The 24651-nt window shown below is 49.4% G+C and overlaps 1 protein-coding gene across 5 annotated transcripts in view; it reads right to left on the bottom strand.

The window, feature by feature from the left end:
• The window catches only part of TP63 (tumor protein p63), a 160648-nt gene that overhangs the window by 34245 nt on the left and 101752 nt on the right, over nt 1-24651 (bottom strand). For all 5 annotated transcript variants that reach the window (XM_039369088.1, XM_039369089.1, XM_039369093.1 and 2 more), the window contains one exon: nt 159-345. In XM_039369088.1, coding sequence (XP_039225022.1) covers nt 159-345 — 187 coding nt within the window. The remainder of the gene's footprint in view (nt 1-158; nt 346-24651) is intronic.

The raw sequence follows: 24651 nt of genomic DNA, 5'->3' as shown, positions 1-24651 counted from the left end.
TTAATCAGCATACATTAAAATGGTATTCCGTTGCCTACTACTCTCCTAGGGTCCCCTGCTTCAGCACTGGGAGTGGACTAGATGACCTCCAGGGCCCCTTCCATATTGCAGACCTTCCCGCCCCCAAACCCTCGCAGCCCCGTCTTCGGCGGACTCACCTTCGTTGAATTCCCGGCTGAGTTCGTGGTTCGGGCAGCGCTTGACCACCTCGGTGACGTGTTCGGCCTTCTTGTAGACGGGCATGGCTCGGATGACGGCCCCCTGGGGCGGGGGGGTCATGACCTTGATCTGGATGGGGCAGGTCTTGGCGATCTGGCAGTAGAGCTTCTTCAGTTCGGTCGAGTACTGTGCCCAGAGGGGGTAAAACAAAAGTGGGGGGTGAAATTTCAAGGCCGGCTGAGGAGCTGAGCCCCACTCCCCACACCAGCCTTGTTTGCACCATGCAGAATTCGTATCCGCACCCCGGATGCCCAAATACAGGTAGCCCTGGGGTTATGACCACAATGTGAATGCTCCATCCCTGCAGGCTCTTTAGAAGAGACCGGACAGCCCTTTGTCTGAAATGGGACAGGGTTTCCTGCCTGAGCAGGGGGTTGGACTAGATGACCTCCAAGGCCCCTTCCAGTTCTATTGTTATTATTATCATTATCATCATTATGTTATTATTATCTTTTATTCATTAGACATGAACCTCAGTCAACTGAACATTCAAATTGGTTGGCGCTGATTATTATTATCATTATTATCATCATCATTATCATCATTATTATTATCATTATCATTATCATCGTCATCATTATTATCATCATCATTCTTTTATTATCATTATCATCATTATCATCATTCATATTATCATTATCATTATAATCATCATCACTATCATTATTATCATCATTATTATCATTATCATTATCATCATCATTTATATTATCATCATCATCATCATTCATATTATTATCATTGATTATCATCACTACTACTACTACTACTACTACTACTACTATTATTATTATTATTATTATAGCCTCAACTTTCTCTGGCTAAGTGAGATTTTTTAAGTGACTTTTGCCCCATTTTACGACCTTGCTCGCCACGGTTGTTAAGCGAGTCACTGCAGATGTTCAGCCAGTCACACGGTCATTAAGTGAATGCGGCTTCCCCCTTGACTTGGCTTGTGGGGAAGGTTGCCAAAGCGGAATCACATCGTGCCGGGGACGCCGCGACTGTCATGAATACAAGTCAGTGGCCAAGAGTGTCTGAATTTTAAACACCTGACCACGGCGGAGGCTGCAACGGTCGTTAAGTATGAAAAAGGATCACAAGTCCCTTTTTTTCAGTGCCATTGTATCTTTGAACGGTCACTAAGCGGACAGTTGTAAGTTGAGGACTTCCTGAATATCTTCCTATTGCTTGCAGGGTGTAGAGTGCAGATATCATCTATTTATCTATCTGTCTATCTATCCATCTATCTATCTATCTCTATCTCTCTCATCTATCATCTGTCTGTCTGTCTGTCTGTCTGTCTCTCATCTCTGTCTGTCTGTCTGTCTGTCTGTCTGTCTGTCTGTCTGTCTGTCTATCTATCTATCTATCTATCTATCTATCATCTATCTATCTATCAGACAGCTGGAGGGCAGAAATGGTTCCCAATCCTGGTCTCGTTCCTTAGATTAAACCAGGATTTGACAACCCCCACCCCGAGAAGCTGCCACAGTTGGCTAGACAATTGGAAATCCATTTGAGGGAGGGAGGGAGGGAGATGGAGGAGGGAAGGAAAGAGGGAAGAAGAAAAGAAGGAATGAGGCAGGGAGGGAGAGAAGGAAGGGAGAGAGGGAGGGAGAAGGGAAAGAAAGAGGGAAGAAGGAAGGAAAGAAGGAAGGAAAGAAGGAGGAAGGAAGGAAGGAAGGAGGTTTGGAGGAAGGAATGAAATAGGAACAAAGAAGAAAGAAAGGGAGGGAGGGAAGGAGGGAGAAGGTAAAAGAAAAGGTAGAGGAGAAGGAAAAGGAAAACCAGAGGAAGGAAAAGGAACACGAGAAGGAGAAGGAGGAAGAGGAGAAGACAACCAGAAGGAAGAAGGGGAGGAAACGGAGGAGGAGGAAGGAATGCTGGTGGCGAAGGAGCAAGAGGAGGAGCAGGAGGAGGAGAATGGATGGTCCTGGAGGAAGAGAAGTAGGGATGGTGGAAGTGAAGAAATGGGGGGGGGAGAGAAACGGAGAAGAAAGGAGGGAATGGCAGAAGAAAGAAGAAAAGGGAGAAAGGAAATCCACCAGCCGTTTATCTCAGCATGGTGACTACTCCATAAACTTCCAAATCTGCCCATAAGGAGAAAAAAAACAAAACTGCTGCATGCCACCAACATACCTTACCATGCCCCCCTCACTCTGCCAGGGGATGCCAAGCCCTTGGAAAGCCCCTGGCCTGCACCATCCCCCCCCCCGCCCCACGAGGCTGCTTGTGCCCGCCGGCCCTTTCAGGGAACGCCGTGTCTGTTTGCACATGGATGCCCGTCCCGGACCAGCCCCCCACACAAAAGGGCTGGCAGGAACGCGTCAATCCACCCCCGGGCACCATGTCCAGATAACGTCCCTTGGCAAGAGGTGCCCGTGGGTGGGAAAGTGGCAGGCAGCTGGGAAAACACAGCCCCGGGCCAAGGTTGTCGGACACCCCTTCATTCTCCCCCCCCCAAAAATCGGGGGAGTCCCCCCTGGAATTGCAAGAACAAAAGTGCCCCCCTCTGGGAAAAAAAAAACCCCAAACCCTTTTCGCTTCCCAAATTTTGTGGGTGCGGCCGTCCAAGACCCAGGCATCCCCTTCCCCCACGAGTCTTAAGCCTTCTTTTTTTTTTAAGTGCGACAATGTGGGATTGTGCAACCGTCTCTTGTGTGCTTCGTGCCCGCAGGCTAAGGATTTAGGCACACAAAGGGTTTACACAGCCTGCGGAAATAGGAGCGTGCCAGGCCGGGCGATTCAGAAAAAGAAAACAAAAGAAAAAAAAGACCAGAAAAAGAAGAACAGAGTGTATGTGTGTGTATGTGTGTGTGTGTGTGTGTGCGTGTGTTGGGGGGGAGATACAAAGTGGATTGCGACATTCGGCGCAAAGAGGCAACTGATTTCTCTCTCCCCCCCCCACCCAAAAAAAGGCCTTTTGAAGATGTCCTGGTTGGGAAAAAAAAATTAATTTATCAGAATGAAGGCTGGGAAAAAAAAAAACATTTGACAGTCGCTATTTGATAGGAAAAAAAATAGTCCTCGGCTTACAAGCATTTGTTTAGCGACCATTTCGGAGTTACAACGGTACCCAAAAAAGTGACTTACGGCAGGTCCTCCCACTTACAACCAATCCTCACCCTTATGACATTTGCTGCATCCAGCTGCACTGAAAAAAAAAACAGACTTGGAACTTTAAGAGTTGGAAGGCACCACCAAGGTCATCCAGTCCACCACCCCCCACACTGCCCAAATGCAAGCATCCCCAAAGAGATGCTTGAATGAATTCAGAGAAGGGATGGTCCCCTTCTTTTCTCCTCCATCCAGGACAGCCTGTCCTGACGTTTTGTGGGAATCCACCTTTGTGGATCTTCAAATCCTCCTTCCGTGTCCTTTTCTCTGGAAGGGCAGCGAAGAAGTCTTGAAGATCTTGAGATCTTTGAAGAGAGGTCTCCTACATCTTCTCTCCTCCAGGCTCAGCCCTTCTGAGGACTTTCTGTCTTCTCCTCACCGTCTTCTGGAAGACCTGGGACTCCACTTGAGGTCCCACCACTGGAGAAGACAATGGAAACATCTGCCACCCACTTCTATCCCTCCAGACCAGGGGTAGGCAACCTTGGCTCTTTTATGATTCGTGGACTTCAACTCCCAGAATTCCTCAGCCAGCATAGGGGAACTAGGGCCCCTTCATGACTCGTGGACTTCAACTCCCAGAATTCCTCAGCCAGCATTGCTCAGCTTGGAAACCTCTCCCTTTCCCCTCAGCGTGGCTGGCTCAGGAATTCTGGGAGTTGAAGTCCATGAGTCATGAAGGGCCCATAGTTCCCCTACGCTGGCTGAGGAATTCTGGGAATTGCAATCCGCAAGTCATGAAGGGCCCATAGTTCCCCCATGCTGGCTCAGGAATTCTGGGAGTTGAAGTCCATCCATCTCTGAGTGGCTAAGGTTGAGAAATACAGGCCTAGGCTAGGGGTAGGCAACCTTGGCTCTGTTATGACTTGTGGACTTCAACTCCCAGAATTCCTCAGTCAGCATGGGGGAACTATGGCCCCCTTCATGACTCGTGGACTTCAACTCCCAGAATTCTTCAGCCAGCATGGCTCGGCTTGGAAACCTCTCCCTTTTCCCTCAGCATGGCTGGTTCAGGAATTCTGGGAGTTGAAGTCCACGAGTCATGAGGGGGCCATAGTTCCCCCATGCTGGCTGAGGAATTCTGGGAGTTGAAGTCCATGAGTCATAAAAGAGCCCAGGTTGCCTACCCCTGGTCTAGGGTCTCCTGTGTGAGCAGGGGGCTGGACTAGAAGACCTCCAAGGTCCCTTCCAACTCTGTTATTCTGTTACCTCCTTGGGACAAGGGCTACAAGAGACAGCGAAACGGGTGGAGAGAAGGGCCACCCTCCCCCCCCCACAAACCTGCTCTGTCCCCTTTCACCGGGGGGGGGGCTGGGAAAAAAAGAGAGTAAACTCTGGTTTAGTGCAATTTTTTTGTGCCCTCGTTAAATACTGCAATGACCCTCATGTTGTAAGACTTTTGCAATATTGGGTCAAGCTGGAAAAGGGAACCCGCCACTTGCACCCGGAACCGCCCCTCCCCAAAAGCAAGGCTTTCCAGAGCAGACACGACTTGCCCAGCTGCAATGCAGAGAAAAACCCCACCCAAGAAGTCCCCCCCCCCTTTTCTAGGAACTTGTGCCTTTCATGTTAGTGATAAAGAGCTTGCGAGAACTTTTAAGGAAATATTCAGGGAAGTCCTCGACTTACGACGGTAACGGACCAGGCCTGGAGGAATCATTGTAAACCGTGCCGGTTGTTAAGTGGGTCACCGCGGGACCACACCTAATTTTACGATTTTTGGGGGGCAGTCATTAAGTGAATCTCTACGGTCACTAAGCGAACGCTGTGGTCGTTAAATGGATCCAAGGTCCGCAATGGGCATTTTTTGGGGGTTTGAAACAGGAAGTAAATAATTGGTTTCCGACAAAAAAAAAAAAAAACCTAAATTGTGCTCATATGCCTTTTGTGATGCTTCAAATAGTCCTTGACTTACGACAGCATTTGAGCCCAACATTTCCGTCACTAAGTGAGATTGATGAGTTTTGCCCCATTTTACGACTTGTCTTGCCGCACATTTGTTGAATCACTGGAGTTGTTAAGTGAGTCACCCAGTCGTTAAGTGAATCTGGACCCCCAGGACACAGCCACCGTCGTAAATGTGAGTCAGCTGCCCAGAGTCTGAATTTTGATCATGTGACCCCTGGACAGGCCCCAACGGTTGTTAAACGTGAAAAACGGTCGTAAGTCACCCTTTTTTCAACGCTGTTATAACTTTGAACGGTCACTAAATAAAACGTAAGTCAAGGGCCATCTGTAGTCATAAATGGAGGCCGGTGGCCGAGTGCCAACAAGGTGCTCGCTTAACGACCACACAAAGCTACGTCAGAACTTCAAATCCGGGTCGTAAGTAGCCCGCAGGGGTACCTGGTAACTTTGCATGGTCACTAAGCGATCAGTTGTAAGTCGAGGACCGCCTCTACGGCCAAAGGGTTAAGGGAAGATCAGAGTTTTTCCTAAATTACAGACAGTCCTCTACTTATAACTCTTTATTTAGTGACCGTTCAAAGTTATAACAGCATTGAAAAAAGGGTGACTTACGACCGTTTTTCACGTTTAACAACCGTTGGGGCCTGTCCAGGGGTCACGTGATCAAAATTCAGACTCTGGGCAGCTGACTCACATTTACGACAGTGGCTGTGTCCTGGGGGTCCAGATTCACTTAACGACTGGGTGACTCACTTAACAACTCCAGTGATTCAACAACTGTGCGGCAAGACAAGTCGTAAAATGGGGCAAAACTCATCAGTCTCTTGGAAGAGACTTACGACTGTTTTTCACACTTATGACCGTCACAGCCTCCTACGGGATCACGTGATCAAAGTTTGGACCGTCGTATTTACGACGGTCGCGGCGTCCCCGGGGGTCACGCGATCGACCCCTTTCATGACCAGCAAAGTCCATGGGGGAAGCTGGGTTCGCTTAACGACCGGGCTACGAACTTAAACGACTGCAGCGATTCATTTAGCAGCCGTGGCAGAGGAAGGTCATCAGAACGGGAGCAGAACTGAATAAATGTCTCACTTAGCAACATAAATGCTGGCCTCCATCGTGGTTGTACGCCGAGGACCAGGTCTCCGGCTGAAGGCAAAATCTTTTCCAAGTGTAAGCAGCCCTCAAAAAAACTCGGTTAGTGACACTGAAGAAGGAGATCCTGTCTTGGTCTGCACCATCCAAAAAACCATCTAAAAATGATTCTAAATTTGCATGTCAGAAAAAGAATCCTGATCTTTGCAAATTCTCTGGACCGGGATCCCAAGAATCTCGATCTTTGCACATTCTCTGGATTGGGATTCCAAGAATCCCGATCTTTGCAAATTCTCTGGATCGGGATCCTAAGAATCCTGATCTTTGCAAATTTTCTGGACCGGGATCCCGAGAATCCCAATCTTTGCAAATTCTCTGGATTGGGATCCTGAGCATCCCAATCTTTGCAAATTCTCTGGATTGGGATCCTGAGCATCCTGATATTTGCACATTCTCTGGACCGGGATCCCAAGAATCCCGATCTTTGCACATTCTCTGGATTGGGATCCTGAGAATCCTGATTTTTGCAAATTCTCTGGATTGGGATCCTGAGCATCCCAATCTTTCCCAATTCTCTGGATCAGGATCCTAAGAATCCTGATCTTTGCACATTCTCTGGATCGGGATCCCAAGAATCCCGAACTTTGCACATTCTCTGGATCGGGATCCCGAGCATCCCGATCTTTGCAAATTCAGAATTTTGCAACACGCCAAACACAGGTGCCACAAGCTGTGCACACGCAAACGCAGCTTTTTAGCAGCTTTTGTGGCTCACTGCATTCTCCACAAGGGACACACGTGCCACACACATTTGGCTGCCAGGCACCCCCCCCCCCCAAACACACCTGCTCGGGGTGGTGGTGAAGAAGTGGGCCACGTTACACCACTTGGCACCCCAGCAAGTCCCGCAGCCGCCCGGTGTGCACGTCGCAGGCCCACCGGCCTTGTCTCACACCTGTCTGCTTTTTCAACAGGACACCCCCCCTCCCTCCCACCCGCCCTCTGTGCACAGCCTGTGGACAAAAAGTGTGCAAAACACACACGTATCGCAATTCTGGGGATTAAGGCGCAAAGACAGCAGGGAGAGACGGCCGAAAGACTAGGGGAAGGAAAATAATAATAATTTAAAAAAAAGACAATAAAAATGGGAAATTAAAACCGCCACGCTACGGGGCTGAAACCTCCCCTCCCCAAGAAATTTGGATTCAACTTTTGCACCGTGCAGGAAGTTCTCGGCTTACGACGGTTCGTTAAGCGACTGTTGGAATTTACAACAGCGCTGGGAAAAAAAGAGAAGTCAATTGCGGCCGAGTCCTCAGACTTACGACCGTCGGAGCATTTCCCTCCCCACCATCACGGGACAAAATCCAGGCGCTTGGCAACGGGCATGGATTTTGTGATGGTGGCAGCATCCGTGTGTGTGTGTGTTTGTGTGTGATGTGATCCTCATTTGGGACCTTCCCATCCGGTTTCCGACAAGCCGGATTTGCTTAGCAACTGTATGATCCACTTAAACCAGGGGGTCTCCAACCTTAGCCACTTTTAAGACTTGTGGACTTCAACTCCCAGAATTCCCCAGCCAGATAGAGATGGACAGGCTCTTTCGGTCATCCAGATCGGGGGTCTCCAACCTCGATCCCTTGAAGACTTGCGGACTTCAACTCCCAGAATTCCCCAGTCAGCCGTGCCTATTACTTTTCTCCTGACCTCTAGAGCAGAGCGACTACAGAGAAAGGGATTACAAGAGAGTAAGCAGGCTGGGGAATTCTGAGAGTCAAAATCCACAAGTCTTCAAGATTGCCGAGGTTGGGGACCCCCCGATTTAAACGTATGCAGCGATCCGCTTAACTGGACGAGCAGAAAACCAGTTGCAATTCACCCAACGACGTAACCTTTAACAACCGGCCTTGCTTAGCTCCCGCTTGTGGACGTTAAGCCGAGGACTTACCCTTGCGGTCGTAAAACAGAGGACCACCCGTGACGCCCGGCGAAGGACTTAATTCGGGAGCGTTTGCAAGGAGGGGGTCTCTCCCCCTTCAAAGCCACGTGCAAATCACCCCCAAAATTCCTGTCTACGGAGACCCTTCCCCAACTCAACCTGGGGGGGGCAGTGTGCCTGCCAAGAGCCCCTTTTCCAAAGCCTGAGCCGGCCGGCCTGCCGCTTCAGCACAAGGCCCACCCCACGCAGCCCGCTGCCACCTGTCAGTTACGGGGATTAATTACCTGGGGAGAGCCGGGGCGCGCCACATTCCTCCCCCGGCCGCGCCCAGCCGAGGGAGGCTGACATCAGGCCTGGAGGGGGGGGGGCTGCATCCGAGTCACCGCAGATGTGGGGAGGAGACGGGGGGGGGGCAGACAAGGGTTTGGGCCGAGGGATGGCAGAGAGGCCCCCAAAGAGCGCTCGGAGCAGGGAGGCCTCCGTGTCTTTGGACTTGGCCATATTGCCGGCCCCCCACCCCAAAATACTGCATCTGCCTGAGGGTCTTTCCTGGCCCAGCCGGGTCCTTGGGAGAGGAGCGACTGGCTGCTGGGCTGCATGGATGCTCCTTCATCCCTCCGGGTGGAATCCGAGAGAATTAGGCACTTGAAGCAAACTGTGGGGGTCCCGGGGGGGTCTCTGAGCCCCTGGGTGGTTTTGCTGCAGAGGTTTCAGGACCCAGCTAGGGAACGTCATCGGTGCTAGAAGGGGGTCTACAGGGAGGAGGAGGAGGTGGTGGTGGTGGTCAAGGAGGACTGTGGGGGTCCTTGTGCTCTCTGAGCTGGGTGGATTTCCTGCAGACGTTTCATGACCCAACTAGGTAACATCATCAGTGCAAGAAGGGAGAGGAGTTTATAGAGAGGAGGAGGAGGAGGAGGAGAAAGGGAGAAAGCAAGAAAAAAAGAAAGAAAGAGAAAAAGAGAGAGAGAGAGAGAGAAAGAAAGACAAAGAAAGAAAGAGAGAAAAAGAGAGAGAGAGAAAGGATTATGGGGTCCTGGGTGCTCTCTGAGTTGGGTGGTTTTCTAGCAGAGATTTCAGGAGCCAACTAGGGAACACCATCAGTGCTAGAAGGGAGAAGGGGGGTCTATACGGAGGAGGAGGAGGAGGAGGAGGAGGAAGAAGAGAAGAAGGAGGAGGAGGAGGAAGAGGAGGAAGAAGAGGAGGAGGAGGAAGAGAAGGAGGAGGAAGAAGATGAGGAGGAGGAGGAGCAGGAAGAGGACGAGGAGGAGGGCTGTGGGGGTCCTTGGTGCTCTCTGAGCTGGGTGGTTTTCTTGCAGACATTTCATGACCCAGCTAGGTAACATCATCAGTGCTAGAAGGGAGAAGGGGGGGTTATGTGGAGGAAGAGGTGGAGGAGGAGCAAGAGGAGGAGGAGGAAAAAGACTATGGGGTCCTTGGTGCTCTCTGAGCTGGGTGGTTTTCTTGCAGACGTTTTATTACCCAACTAGGTAACATCATCAGTGCTAGAAGGGAGAAGGGGGTCTATATGGAGGAGGAGGAGGAGGAGGAGGAAGAGGAGGAGGAGGAGGAGGAAAAGGTTTGTGTGGTCCTGGGTGCTCTCTGAGCTGGGTGGTTTTCTTGTTGAGGTTTCAGGACCCACCAGTGCTAAAAGGGAGGGGGGGGTCATGAAGCCTGCCAGAAAAGCACCCAGGGCCTCAGAGAGCATCCAGGACCCCCCCCCCCGTTCAGCCCTGATCCCCAAACATTCTCTTCCATGAGCAGCGAACACATCCAGAGTCTCAGTGGGTCCCTTCTGCACCCAGGATCTCTTTTAATCCAGGCCAAGAAGCGCCCCCCCTCTCGAGCCCCCCCACAGAAGACCCTCAGACAAGAATTCCCTTCTCCGTTGGCGCCTGGTTACGTGCCAGGAAGGGCGCACCCTCCCCCGTGTGGCTCAGCCACCCTGGGCCAACGTAAAGCAAGCGGGTTGATTATCCTCCGGGTTCGGACGATTGTCCGGACACAGCCGGGAGGAGGGTTGTGTAGACGCAATCAGTAAAGGAGCAGGGTGGGGAGTGCGTCCATCCCAGCCAACCTTAATGACTTTGGGCCTTGAAGACTCAAAACTAGTGAAGCCACACTTGGAACGCTGCAGCCAAGCTTGGTCACCGTATCACCAAAAAAGACGTAGAGAGTTTGGAAAAAAAAAATCAGAAAAGAGCAACTAAGATGATCCAAGGCCTGGAGATCGAAACATACCAAGAACGGCTGCGGGATTTGGGTCTGGCTAGTTTAAAGAAGAAAAAGGGGAGACATGATAGCAGAGTTCCAGTATCTCAGGGGCTGCCCCAAAGAAGAGGGAGTCAAGCTATTCTCCAAAGCACCAGAGGCAGGATGAGAAACAACGGTTGGGAACTGACCAATGAGAGAAGCAACCCGGAATTAAGAAGAAACTTCCTAACAGTGAGGACAATTAACCAGTGGAACAGCTTGCCACCAGTTGTAGGTGCTTCATCCCTGGACACTCACTTGTCTGAAAGAGTATAGGTTCTCCTGCTTGAGCAGGGGGCTGGACTAGAGGACCTCCAAGGTCCCTTCCAGCTCTATTCTATTCTAACTGGGGCAGCACAAACACACCACGGAAGGTTCCCCCCCCCGGCCACGGTGCAAATATTTCTCTTCTAACCTCTGTTGTCGGCCTTTCCCGGAACCATTTACACATAGAAGTGACCACAAAGGAACCTTCGCTGTACCTTGAGTAAAGCTCTTGCAAAGCCGGCAGCGAGACCCATTCAAGAATTGTGAGTCAACTGCAACACAACACAACCAGATGGCTCAGCCAAAGACACGGAAGGGACGGACACACACACACACACACACACACACACACACACACGGATCTGAAGCCCCTCGCTGACTCGTTCTGGATCCAAACTCCACATTGCTTCTCCTCCTTTGGAAAGCCACCAACGCATACCAGCTAGTTCTCAGCTTAAACAGTTCATTTAGTGACCGTTCCGAGTTACGACGGCACTGAAAAAAGGGACTTAGGACCGTTTTCCAGACTAACGACCATTGCAGCATCCCCCCCCCCGTGGTCACATGATCAAAATTCGGAGGCTTGGCAACCGACTTGTATTTATGACGGTTGAGGCGTTCCGGGGTCACGTGAAATCCCCTTTTGCGACCTAACGACGGGGGAAGCCGTGTTCACTTAAAACTGTTATTAGTCATTTAACAACTGCACTGGTTCACTTAACAACCATAGCAAAAAGGTTGTAAAATGGGGCAAAACTCGCTTTTCATCCATCTTGTTTAGCATTAGAAAATTTGGGTTAGGCCAGGCGTAGGCAACCTTGGCTCTTTGATGACTCGTGGACTTCAACTCCCAGAATTCCTCAGCCAGCCACGCTGAGGGGAAAGGGAGAGGTTGCCAAGCTGAGCCATGCTGGTTCAGGAATTCTGGGAGTTGAAGTCTGCAAGTCCTGAAGGGACCATAGTTCCGCCATGCTGGCTGAGGAATTCTGGGAGTTGAAGTCCACCAGTCATGAAGGGGCCAAGGTTGCCTATCCCTGGCCTAGTCCATTGTTTCTCCACCTCAGCAACTTTAAGACGTGTGGACTCCAACTCCCAGAATTCCTGAGACAGCCATTCTGAGAGGAAAGGGAGAAGTTTCCAAGCTGAGCCATGCTGGCTCAGGAATTCTGGGAGTTGAAGTCCACCAGTCATGAAGGGGCCATAGTTCCCCCATGCTGGCTGAGGAATTCTGGGAGTTGAAGTCCGCAAGTCATGAAGGGGCCATAGTTCCGCCCTGCTGGCTGAGGGATTCTGGGAGTTGAAGTCCATGAGTCATAAAAGAGCGAAGGTTGCCTACCCCTGGGCTAGATTATGGTCATAAGCCAAGGACTTCATGTTCCAAGTTACAACAGGTGGCAAAAACCTCCTTACAACCCAGATTCGAACTTCCAACAGCCACCCCATCCCTCCACAGTCACAAGGCTACGTGTTGAGCATGTACGGTAGTTGGTAGTGTCCTGCAATCACCTGACTATGGTTTATTGGGGGGGGGGAATGTTATCAGAAGCCAGAGTGTATGTCGATGGAAATTCCCAGTCACCAGGTCCTGGTCGTCCCAAAGTTGGCTTTTTCAGGAGGCAAACTGGACTTTTCTTAGTTTTTCCTTTGAAGACGTTTCGCTTCTCCTCCCAGAAGCGGTGAATGCTCCAACACTGGAAGTTTTTAAGAAGAGACTGGACAGCCATTTGTCTGAAATAATAATAATAATAGTAGTAAAGTTGGAAGGGACCTTGGAGGTCATCTAGTCCAACCCCCTGCTCGGGCAGGAAACCCTACACCATTTCGGACAAATGGCTGTCCAGTCTCTTCTTAAAAACTTCCAGTGTTGGAGCATTTACTGCTTCTGGAGGCAGGCTGTTCCACTGATTAATTGTTCTCACTGTCAGGAAGTTTCTCCTTAGTTCTAGGTTGCTTCTCTCCTTGATTAGTTTCCACCCGTTGCTTCTTGTCCTGCCTTCAGGTGCTTTGGAAAATAGCTTAATTCCCTCTTCTTTATGGCAGCCCCTGAGATATTGGAATACTGCTATCATGTCCCCCCTTGTCCTTCTCTTCGTTAAACTAGACATACCCAATTCTCGCAACCGTTCCTTATATGTTTTAGCCTCCAGTCCCCTAATCATCTTTGTTGGTGTAAGGTTTCCTGCCTGAGTTAGACTAGATGACCTCCAAGGTCCCTTCCAACTTTATCATCATCATCATCATTATTATTATGGATCATCGCACAGTCAGCCAGATGTTCAGACTGGATTTGGCATTTTCTCTACCTATCGATTCCTTTGATGATGATGATGATGATTATTATTATGATGATGGATCATTGCATAGTCAGCCAGATGTTCAGACTGGATTTGTCATTTTGTCTACCTATCGAGTCCTTCCCAACGACCTGGGATAGGCAGATGTGGATGTTTGATGGTATTACAGGTATCGTCGCAGGATGGAAGCAGTTCCTAGCAAGTCCGCCTTTTGCAATTGACTAATAGCGAATTTGTCAATGCCAATGGTGTTCAAGTGGTGCTGCAGTTGTTTTGGGATTGCACCCAAGGAGCCTATGACTATTGGTACTACCCTTGCTTGCCTTTGCCACAGTCTTTCTATTTCTATTTGTAGGTCTTTGTATTTTGTGATCTTCTTCAGTTCTTTCTCGTCTATTCTGCTGTCTCCAGGCACTGCCACGTCCACTATCCAGACTTTTTTGTCTTTCTCATCGACAATTGTTAAGTCTGGGGTGTTATGTTGCGGGTGCTTGTCTGTTTGAATTCTGAAGTCCCAGAGCAGTTTAACTTTATCATTTTCTATGACTTTCTCTATTATTATTATTATGGATCATCGCACAGTCAGCCAGATGTTCAGACTGGATTTGGCATTTTGTCTACCTATCGAGTCCTTACCTAGGACCTGGGATAGGCAGATGTGGATGTTTGATGGTATTACAGATATCGTCGCAGGATGGAAACAGTTCCTAGTAAGGCTGCCTTTTGCAATTGACTAATAGCGAATTTGTCAATGCCAATGGTGTTCAACTGGTGCTCCAGTTGTTTTGGGATTGCACCCAAGGAGCCTATTACTATTGGTACTACCCTTGCTTGCTTTTGCCACAGTCTTTCTATTTCTATTTGTAGGTCTTTGTATTTTGTTATCTTCTCCAGTTCTTTCTGTCTATTCTGCTGTCTCCAGGCACTGCCACGTCCACTATCCAGACTTTTTTGTCTTTCTTATCGACAAGTGTTAAGTCTGGGGTATTATGTTGCAGGTGGTTGTCTGTTTGAATTCTGAAGTCCCAGAGCAGTTTAATTTTATCATTTTCTATGACTTTCTCTATTTTATGATCCCACCAGTTTTTGCTTACAGGCAAATGATATTTTTTGCAGATCTTCCAATGCACCATTGTTGCGACTTTGTCATGCCGCTGCTTGTAGTCAGTCTGTGCAATTTTCTTGCAACAGCTTACCAAGTGGTCCACTGTTTCTTCAGCTTCTTTGCATAGGCGGCACTTACTGTCTTTTGCTGTCTTCTCGATTTTGACTTTGTATGCATTTGTCCTTAAGGCTTGGTCTTGTGCAGCCAGAATTAGTCCCTCGGTCTCTTTCTTCAATTTTCCTGCTCTTAGCCATTGCCAGGTCTTGTTATTATCTGCTTTCCCAGCTATTTTTTTAATGTATTGGCCATGTAGTGCTTTGTTTTCCCATGCCTCTATTCTGTTCTTCATTTGGTCTTTCTTGTAGGCCAGTTTGATCTCTCCAGTAGTCAGTAAGCCTTCCTGATATACTAATTTCAGTGCATCTTCATCATTGTTCTTCAGATATTCTTCCAAAGCCATTTTTTCATTGTCATTATTTTTGTGGTCTTCCTATCCATTGCTTTTAGTTCTGCTTGAGTCCAGTCCACTATTCCAGCTGTGTACCTAATGACTGGGATTGCCCAGGTGTTGATTGCCTTTATGGTATTTCCTCCATTGAGTTTGGACTTTAAGATCTTTTTCACTCTCTTGATGTATTCACCTTTAACCTTTTTCTTGACTTCAGTGTGCTTGATGTTGTCAGCTTGAAGGATACCCAAGTATTTGTAGTAATCTTCCTCATCCAGACTCTTAATGTTATTTTCGTGGGGCATCTTGATTCCTTCAGTTTTCACTATTTTTCCTTGTTTGATAGTAAGTGTGGCAAATTTGTCCAAGCCAAACTCCATTACAATATCTTGGCTATATATACGGACAGTGTTGAGCAGCGATTCTATTTCAGATGATGTTTTTCCATACAGCTTCAGATCATCCAGGTAAAGGAGGTGGGATAGTCTAGCAGATGTTTTTGATGTTTGATAGCCATGTCCTGAGTTATTCAGTATTGTTGACAGAGGAAACAGTGCAATGACAAATAGTAATGGTGATTGACAAATAGTAATGGTGATTGACAAATAGTAATGGTGATATTATTATTATTATTATATTATTATTATTATTATTATTATTATTGACTCCAAGAAGGCCCCACAACCATTTGCACCACTCAGGTGACCCTGAAGAAACAGATAAACCTCCAGGTGGCCTCAAGGACCCTCTAAAAGGAGGCAAATGATCAGCTTTCTGCAAGGAGTATAAATCCTTCCGTTCTCCACCATCCAGTCAGAGCTGAAGAAGCTCCTGGGATGGGAAGCGAAACCTCTTCAAAGGAAAAACAAGAAAGACCAGTTGCCTCCTGAAAAAGGCACCTTTGGAAAAACCAACACACACTTCCAGCTTTCTGCAAAAAAATGTGGCACGGCAAACAACGGGTTCGCTTAGTGACTGCTGCAAAAAATGTCTAAAAATTGGCTGTGGTTTCCTGCTTAATGATTGCCACAACTTACCACTTTACTTGCGGGCCCAATTATGCAGGAATTACTTATATAAATTGTTCCTCTCTCTCTCTCTGTGTGTGTGTGTGTGTGTGTGTGTCTGTCTTCAAATCAAAAGAGTACAGCCCGCCTGTACAGAGGTTGGCCAACGTTGCAAGGACAGGTTCACACAACATGGCTTCCCTAGTTCAGCTCAAACTCGGTTTCCAGATGCCAAACACGTCAGACACGACAACCATTCTTAGCCAGGCTCGACATGTTCCTGTCTGCATTTAGCAGCCTCTTTAACCTGGTTAATAAATGGTTCCTCCCCGTTCCTGGTCGTCTTCTTGTAACCCCATGGGTTGTACCAACCCAAAACAGGGGACCATTCCTTAACCAGGTTAAGAGGCTGCCTAAATGCAGATGGGAAATCCCTTCTTTCCGACATTCCCTCCGATTTCTCTTGCTAAGCAAAGCAGTTCTGGAGTCAGTCAAAAACTCCTTTCCCCAACTTTTTTCATCACAGGTTGTTGAGCAAAAGACTGCAATTGTTGGGTCCTGGGACCGTGAAGCAATTCTGGCTTGTCCCACTAAGACTTTACTCGTCAGAAGCTGGCTGAGACCGTTGCAAACGGCTAGCCGTATTCTTCCTTAACGGCACGTTAGTATGTTTTGACGATTTAAAAATCATTTTGCAAGCTTCACCCCAGCGCAATGATTCCAGAAAAAAAAAAGAAAAGAGAAAGAAAAGATGATTTATGGCCAAATAAACAGCGGAGGGGAAATTCTACCGGGAGGGTTTAATTTTGCTCCACAAATAAGAAATCAGAGCCAAGGCTGTCCTTCCAGTCAATGCGAGGTTGAGGTGCGATTGCATAATTAAATTCCAGAGCAAAAAAAATTCTGTATTCTCAAGACCCAGGAAATCCCCCACCCACCTCCCGTGTCCAAAACGGGCAGGAAGACTTTGAAAATAGGCACCAAAAAAAATGGATCAAGGTAAGCCAAGCCAAGCTTCAGCTGGGTGCCAGCAAACATCTCCAGGTGTGAAGGGCCAAAGCAGGTGGTTTCCAGCTCGTAAAACCACCAGCTGGTGTTGCAACGGTACCAAGTCACCTTTCCAGGTAAGGTGAAGACCAATTTTACATCTGTATCAGGGAGTCTCCATCCTTGGACTTCGACTCCCAGCATTCCCCAGCCTGTTTAACTCTCTTATAATCCCTTTCTCTGTAGTCGCTCTGCTCTAGGGGTCAGGAGAAAAGTAATAGGCACGGCTGACTGGGGTATTCTGGGAGTTGAAGTCCGCAAGTCTTCAAGGGATCAAGTTTGGAGACCCCCGATCTGGATGACCGAAAGAGCCTGTCCATTTCTACCTGGCCCTCGGCCGTCGCCAGCTCTCCTTCAGCTGCGGGGTTTCCCCAGAAGCTGCAAAGAAGTCGGTGGCAGTCTTTGTGGGAGATCCCCCATCCTCTGAGGTGCACCACAAGGTCAAGGTCCCAGGGAGGGTGGACACCTCTTCCAGGCCAGCTTGTGGGGGCCCAAGTGTCCATCCTAGCAGGAAAGCTTTGTGCTGTCACCGATTTATGCTGGAAAAGATTTCTTTGTGATAAAAGAGAATGTTTGTAGCTGACAGGTCCAGGGTGCTCTCTGAGCTGAGTGGTTTTCTTGCAGATGTTTCATGACCCAGCTAGGAAACATCATTACTGCTAGAAGGGAAGGGGGTTGTGGGGAGGAGGAGGAGGAGGAGAAGAAGAAGAAGAAGGAGAAGGAGAAGAAGAAGAAGGAGAAGAAAATGGATCGTGGGGTTCTGGTGCTCTCTGAGCTGGGTGGTTTTCTTGCAGATGTTTCATGATCCAACTAGGGAACATCATCAGTGCTAGAAGAGGATGGGTGTTGGAGGAGGAGGAGGAGGAGGAGGAGGAGGAGGAGGAGGAGGAGGAGAACTGTGGGAACTTTAGTGCTCTCTGAGCTGGGTGGTTTTTCTTGAAGATATTTCATGACCCAACTTGGTAACTCAACCAGTGCTTTGCACTGTCGCCTAGTTTAGCCAGAAAACCACCCAGCTCAGAGAGCACCCAGGACCCCACAGTCCTCCTCTTCCCCCTCCCTCTTCTCGTCCTCTCCTCAAACCCCGCTCCCTCCTAGCACTGATGATGTGATCCAGTCTGGTAATGAAACGTCTGCAAGAAAAACCGCCCACAGGACCCCCACAGGAACTGTTTCGCCCAGCGTGCCCAACAGCTTAGGGCAGGGGTAGGCAACCTTGGCTCCTTTATGACTCGTGGACTTCAACTCCCAGAATTCCTGAGCCAGCCATGCTGAGGGGAAAGGGAGAGGTTTCCAAACTGAGCCAGGCTGGCTCAGGAATTCTGGGGGTTGAAGTCCGCGAGTCATGAAGGGGCCATAGTTCCCCCATGCTGGCTGAGGAATTCTGGGAGTTGAAGTCCGCGAGTCATGAAGGGGCCAAAGTTTCTCTCATGCTGGCTCAAGAATTCTGGGAGTTGAAGTCCGCGAGTCATGAAGGGGCCATAGATCCCCCATGCTGTCTGAGGAATTCTGGGAGTTGAAGTCCACGAGTCATGAAGGGGCCATAGTTCCCCCTTGCTGACTCAGGAATTCTGGGAGTTGAAGTCCACGAGTCATAATGGGGGCCATAGTTCCCTCACGCTGGCTGAGGAATTCTGGGAGTTGAAGTCCACCGGTCATAAAAGAGCCAAGGTTGTCTACCCCTTCCTGGCTTAGGGCATTCTTGAGTCTACCCCTTCTAGACACTCCCGGTGACAAGCCTGGCCGGGACCCCTTTAGCGGGCAGCCTTTGGAGCAAAACCCAGCCTAGAATCCCAGCTTCTTCCATACACACACCCCTAGCCCAACTTTGGGATCCTTGCTTGGGGGCTGCAAAGAGGGCCCCCAGCAGCACACCCCCATTGCTAGCTAGATTGCCTCCCCCCTCCCCAATGCACTTGCCCGCAAGACCTCCTCTTCCAGCCCGTAAATTTTTTCCGTTTCAACTTCAAAGACATTAACTCTTCCTGAAGGCCCCTCCTGTTCCCCCCCCTGCTTAAGCCCAGAGGACGGGCCACGTCAGCCTCCACAGTTGCCCCCCCCTCCCCATCCCTGCAGGCTACCCGGGGAAGACATGTCCCAGCGCAGCCCCACGCGGCTTCCGAGCGCTCAGCACCTCTGCTCGTGTCTTGGTACATACTTTGCAAGTAGCTTCATGTTGCCCCCCACCCCCTGCCCCCCCCTGTCCCCCGCCTCGGCCCAATCCATCTGCCTGGATTTACACTGCCAGCAAACCCTCTGCTCTAGTTGCATAAATCAAAATCCCCGTGTCTCTCTCTCTCTGTGTGTGTGTGTGTGTGTGTGTGTGTGTGTGTATGTGTGTGTATTTGTGTCTGTTTGGGTAGACGGGTGTGCATGCGTGCACAGGGAGTAAACTTCCAGGATTTCCAGCACGGGGTTTTGCCCCTTGCAGTTGCTTTTTAATTTGTATATAACTAATGTTTTATATTTGTATGGGACTTTGTATTTCTACGTTAGCTAATCAAGGGGAGAAGCAGCCTGGAATTAAGGAGAAATTTCCTGACTGTGAGAACAATTAACCGCTGAGGACGATTGTTGTGGGTGCTTCCATCACTGCAGGCTTTTAAGAAGATACTTGGACAAACGTTTGTCTGAAATGATGTAGGGTCTCCTGCGTCAACAGGGGGTTGGACTAGAAGACCTCCAGGATCCCTTACAGCTCTATTCTGAGCTTGCTTTCAAAGTAGGGGGGATAGGACAGCTGACTTTCAATATTTGAGGGGCTGCCACAAAGAAGAGGGGGTCAAGCTATTCTCTCCGAAGCATCAGGACAAGAAGCAACGGATGGAAACTCATCAAGGAGAGAAGCAACCTCGAACGAAGGAGAAACTTCCTGACAGTGAGAAAAATTAATCAGTGGAACAGCCTGCCTCCAGAAGCAGTAAATGCTCCAACACTGGAGGGTTTTAAGAAGAGACTGGACAGCCATTTGTCTGGAATGGTCTAGTTCAGGGGTGGGCAACCTTGGCTCTTTTATGACTCAAGGACTTCAACTCCCAGAATTCCTCAGCCAGAATGGGGGAACTATGGCCCCTTCATGACTCGTGGACTTCAACTCCCAGAATTCCTCAGCCAGCATGGGGGAACTATGGCTCCCTCATGACTCGTGGACTTCAACTCCCAGAATTCCTGAGCCAGCAGGGGGGAACTATGGCCCCTTTGTTGACTTCTAGACTTCAACTCCCAGAATTCCTGAGCCAGCATGGGGGAACTATAGCCCCCTCATGACTTGTGGACTTCAACTCCCAGAATTCCTGAGCCAGCGTGAGGGAACTATGGCCTCTTCATGACTTGTGGACTTCAACTCCCAGAATTCCTGAGCCAACCTGGCTCAGCTTGGAAACCTCCCTTTCCCCTCAGCGTGGCTGGCTCAGGAATTCTGGGAGTTGAAGTCCACGAGTCATAAAAGAGCCAAGGTTGCCTAGCCCTGGTCTAGGGTCTCCTGCTTGAGCAGGAGGCTAGACTAGAAGACCTCCAAGGTCCCTTCCAGCTCCGTTATTCTGTTAATACCATCAGCAGGGATGGAATCGTGACTTTGACCTGGGACACGGCTCCTCTTAAGTGCCTCCTTGCTTCCTGCACACTTCGGTGTGTTTCACACACTGGCAACACGGTCGCTCCCGAATGCTCCGTGCCCTCGGATGACATTCTAAAGCTAGTCCTCGGCTTGCGGCCGCAACCGAGCCCAACGTTTCCGTTGCTAAGCGAGACAGGTGCTAAGTGAGCTTTGCCCTGTTTTACGACTTTCCTTGGCACAGTCCTTAAGTGAACCCGGCTTCCCCATTGGCCAGGAGGTTGCAAAACGGGATTTCGTGAACCCCGGGACGCTGCAACCGTCTTAAGTACATGCCAGTTGCCGAGCCTCTTTTGATCACGTGACCACAGGGGAGGCCGCGATGGTCGTTAAGGGCAAAAAAGGGCGCCAAGTGGTTTTTTTTTCAGCGCCATTGCAACTTCGGTCATTCAACGAACGATTGTAAGCGGTGGGCTAGCTGCAGCGTTGCCGTCGTTAACCAAGTCTCTTGGTCGTTAAACGAGGCCGCTGCCTGCCAGTTTTCCCCCACTGAGTACTTCCTCCCCCAGAGGGGGGGAACCCCCCCCCCCGATTCCATAAGCAGATTTTTGCCAAAGGACCGGTTGGTTCACACACACCCAGGATTACTTTAATCTTCAAATTGGATTGCTGCACAAAGGGGTATAAATCACTCAAAACACACACAAACACACACACACACACACACACACACAGATCGCAAAGAGCTACACCTCTTCCTTCCAAGACCTGGAGAAACAAAACAAGGGCTTTGCAAAACAAGGGGGGTGGGGTGGAGAGCAGCCATCTTTTCTTGCAAGCATGGCACGCAGGAACACACCGGACTTGCTGGCTCAGCAATTTTGGGGGTTCCCGGATGGGCTGACTCGTTTCCACCCCGGTGAGATCGGTTCAGCCCTGGCGAGCGGCAGAGGAGTCCCAGGGGACCCGGCGAGGGGTGATTTGGGGGGGGGGCGGCTAAAAGCTGTGGGGGTCCTTGGTGGTCTCTGAGCTGGGCGGTTTTCTTGCAGAAGTTTCATGGCCCAAACTGTATAACGGAGGAGGAGGGAGAGAAGGAAGGAAGGAAGGAAGGAAGGAAGGAAGGAAGGAAGGAAGGAAGGAAGGAAGGAAGGAAGGAAGGAAGGAGGGAGGGACTGTGGGGTCCTTGGTCCTCCCTGAGCTTGGTGGCTTTCTTGCAGACGTTTCATGACCCAACTAGGTAACATCATCAGTGCTAGAATGGAATGAGATGTGTGGAGAAGAGGAGGAGGAGGAGGAGGAGGAGGAGGAGGAGAACTGTGGGGTCCTTGGTGGTCTCTGAGCTGGGTGGTTTTCTTGCAGATTTTTCAGGACCCAACTAGGGAACATCATCAGTGCTAGAAGGGAAGAGGAGGAGAGAGGAGGGAGGAGGAGGAGGAGGAGAGGACTGTGGGGGTCCTTGATGCTCTCTGAGCTGCGTGATTTTATTGCAGACTTTTCATAACCCAGCTAGGTAATATCATCAGTGCTAGAAGGGAGTGGGGTTTCATGGGAGGAGGAGGAGGAGGAGGAGGAGGAGGAGGAGGAGGAGGAAGAAGAAGAAGAGGAGGAGGAGGAGGACTGTGGGGGTCCTTGATGCTCTCTGAGCTGCGTGATTTTATTGCAGACTTTTCATAACCCAGCTAGGTAATATCATCAGTGCTAGAAGGGAGTGGGGTTTCATGGGAGGAGGAGGAGGAGGAGGAGGAGGAGGAGGAGGAGGAGGAGGAAGAAGAAGAGGAGGAGGAGGAGGAGGAGGAGGAAGAAGAAGAGGAGGAGGAGGAGGACTGTGGGGGTCCTTGATGCTCTCTGAGCTGCGTGATTTTATTGCAGACTTTTCATAACCCAGCTAGGTAATATCATCAGTGCTAGAAGGGAATGGGGTTTCATGGGAGGAGGAGGAGGAGGAGGAGGAGGAAGGGAAAGAAAGAAAGAAAGAAAGAAAGAAAGAAAGAAAGAAAGAAAGGAAGGAAGGAAGGAAGGAAGGAAGGAAGGAAGGAAGGAAGGAAGGAAGGAAGGAAGGAAGGAAGGAAGAATGGATTGTTGGGTCCTTGTTGCTCTCTGAACTGGGTGGTTTTCTTGCAGACGTTTCAGGACCCAACTAGGGAACGTCATGGGTGCTAGAAGAGAGGGGGGTTTGTGGAGAGGAGGAGGAGATGGGGGGGAGGGGGAGGAAGAGGAGGATTGGGGGTCTTGGTGCTCTCCTCCTCCCTTCAGTGCTCGAAGGGATTGGGGTTCTAACCCTGCTCTCTGAATTTGCTTGCTTTTTGCAGATATTTCATGACCCAACTAGGGAAAGTCATCATTTCCAGAAGGGAGGGGGGGGTTGCTCCCTGTTTATATACTATACAAGGAACTACCAAGAAGAAAACAACACCCCAACTCACACTTTTACGCATATATAAACAGAGAGTAAGCCCCTCTGCCTTCTAGCCCTGATGACGTTGCCTAGTTGGGTCATGAAACGTCTGCAAAAAACCCCACCCAGCTCAGAGAGGACCAAGGACCCCACAGTCCTCCTCCTCCTCCTCCTCCTCCTCCTCCTCCTCCTCCTCCTCCTCCTCCCTGTAAACTGTTATTTCACAAAACCATTTCGCAAAAAGAAAAAAAAATATATCAAAGTTTGCTTTTCTCTTACTATTAGGAAAGAACCATTCTTACGTAAGAAAGCTTTAGGGCAGGGGGTCTTCAAACCTGGCCCTCTGATGACTTGTGGACCAACTCCCAGAATTCCTCAGCCAGCCTTTGGATAGGTATACCCCTTTTGGCCTGCTTGCTCTCTTGTAATCCCTTCCTCTGCAATCTCTCCACTCTAGAGAGAAGGAGAGAGAAAAAAAATAGGCGTGCCTGGCTGAGGAATGCTGGGAGTTGAAGTCCACAAGTCATCAAAGGGCCAAGTTTGAAGAGCCCTGTTTTAGGGGTGAAAGTGATTTTAAAGCAAACGGGAGGATTTCGTTGAGCTTCTGGCGTTGGCTCTTAGAAACCACCTAGGTGAACCTGCTCCAGATGATGTTCCCGACATGGTCCTTCCGGTCTTCCAACGGTGCCCCCGTCACCTCTATAACTGATGCTTTTTGACGAGGCAACCGGACTGTCTTGTTTTCCTTTGAAGACATTTCAGTGATCAGTCGGAACTGAAGAAGCTTCTTTGAGGAGAAGCGAAACGTCTTCAAAGGGACACAAAGGAAGTCCAGTTGCCTCCTGAAAAAGCATCTTTGGGACAACCAGGATCTGGAGGACGGAGGATCTCCATAGACATCTGTAACTGAGTCCATCCATGTTGCCTCTGTCCTTCAACCTCACCCATCATGATGGATTTCTGGATGAGGTTGACTGATCGGCTCATCTTGTGCCATCAAGTCAGGCTCAACTTTTAGTGAGCACATCGATGGGCCTTCTCCCTGCTTGCTTGTTGGTCTTCAACCTGGTCCTTCGGGTCTCCATCCTTGCCACCATCCCTGCTGTACGTCCATCCTTCTTCCCGGTGGCCGTCCTTTTCTTCTTCTGCCTTTCCCAGCGTCGGGGTTTTCTCCAGAGCCCTGGGTCTTCACGTCATGTGTCCGAATTATAATAATTTCAGCCTGGGTCCTCTGTGAACTCTGGATAAAACTGCAGAAAATCCACTCTTCCCTGCTTAGGGGGTTCGGATGCACATTTTTTTAAAAAAAAACTTCTTTGGAGTCAGCAAGAATTTAATTCCGATATCTGAAGCATTAAAGTCTTCTCCAGCTAAGCCCTTAATCACAACCTGGAACAGCCGCTCTGTGTGTCAGCTTCCCGTTCCAGCTCAGGGTTTGTTTGTTTTTTGAATTCACAATGTGGGTCTTTCAGCCCAGGCTGAGAGAAGCAGCTACCGACTCCATCCTGAAGCCTAGAAGTTCAACAAAACCCTTCTGTTGTCTTAAAGCAGACCCCACCCATGAGGGCCCTGCGCAGAATTTCTCCAGGTCCACAAACCTGGCAACTTGAAGACAGGTGGACTTCAGTTCCCTGGCACTAATGTATGTAGAGTAGAGTAGAGTAGAAGAGAAGAGAGAATAGAATAGAGAATAGAGTAGAGTATAGAAGAAAAAAGAGAAGAGAATAGAGAGTAGAGTAGAGTAGAAGAGAAGAGAGATTAGAATATAGAAGAGAACAGAAGAGAAGAGAATTATAGAAGAGAACAGAAGAATAGAGAGGAGAGAAAAGTAGAATAGAATAGAATACAGAATAAAATAGAGCAGTGGTTCTCAACCTTTCTAATGCCGCAATCCCCAACCGGTCGTAAGTCGAGGACTACTCAATTGGTCGTAAGTCGAGGACTACTCAACTGGTGCAGCACCGTTTGCAGAATGGGACTTTTGGTGGGCTCAGCAGAGCA

Source organism: Crotalus tigris, unplaced genomic scaffold (genome assembly GCF_016545835.1).
Source record: "Crotalus tigris isolate CLP2741 ecotype Arizona unplaced genomic scaffold, ASM1654583v1 scf7180000020968.1038771, whole genome shotgun sequence".
In the NCBI taxonomy this organism is placed as follows: Eukaryota; Metazoa; Chordata; class Lepidosauria; order Squamata; family Viperidae; genus Crotalus; species Crotalus tigris.
The sequence above is the reverse complement of the archived record's forward strand: the minus strand, read 5'-3'. Positions and strand labels throughout refer to the sequence as shown.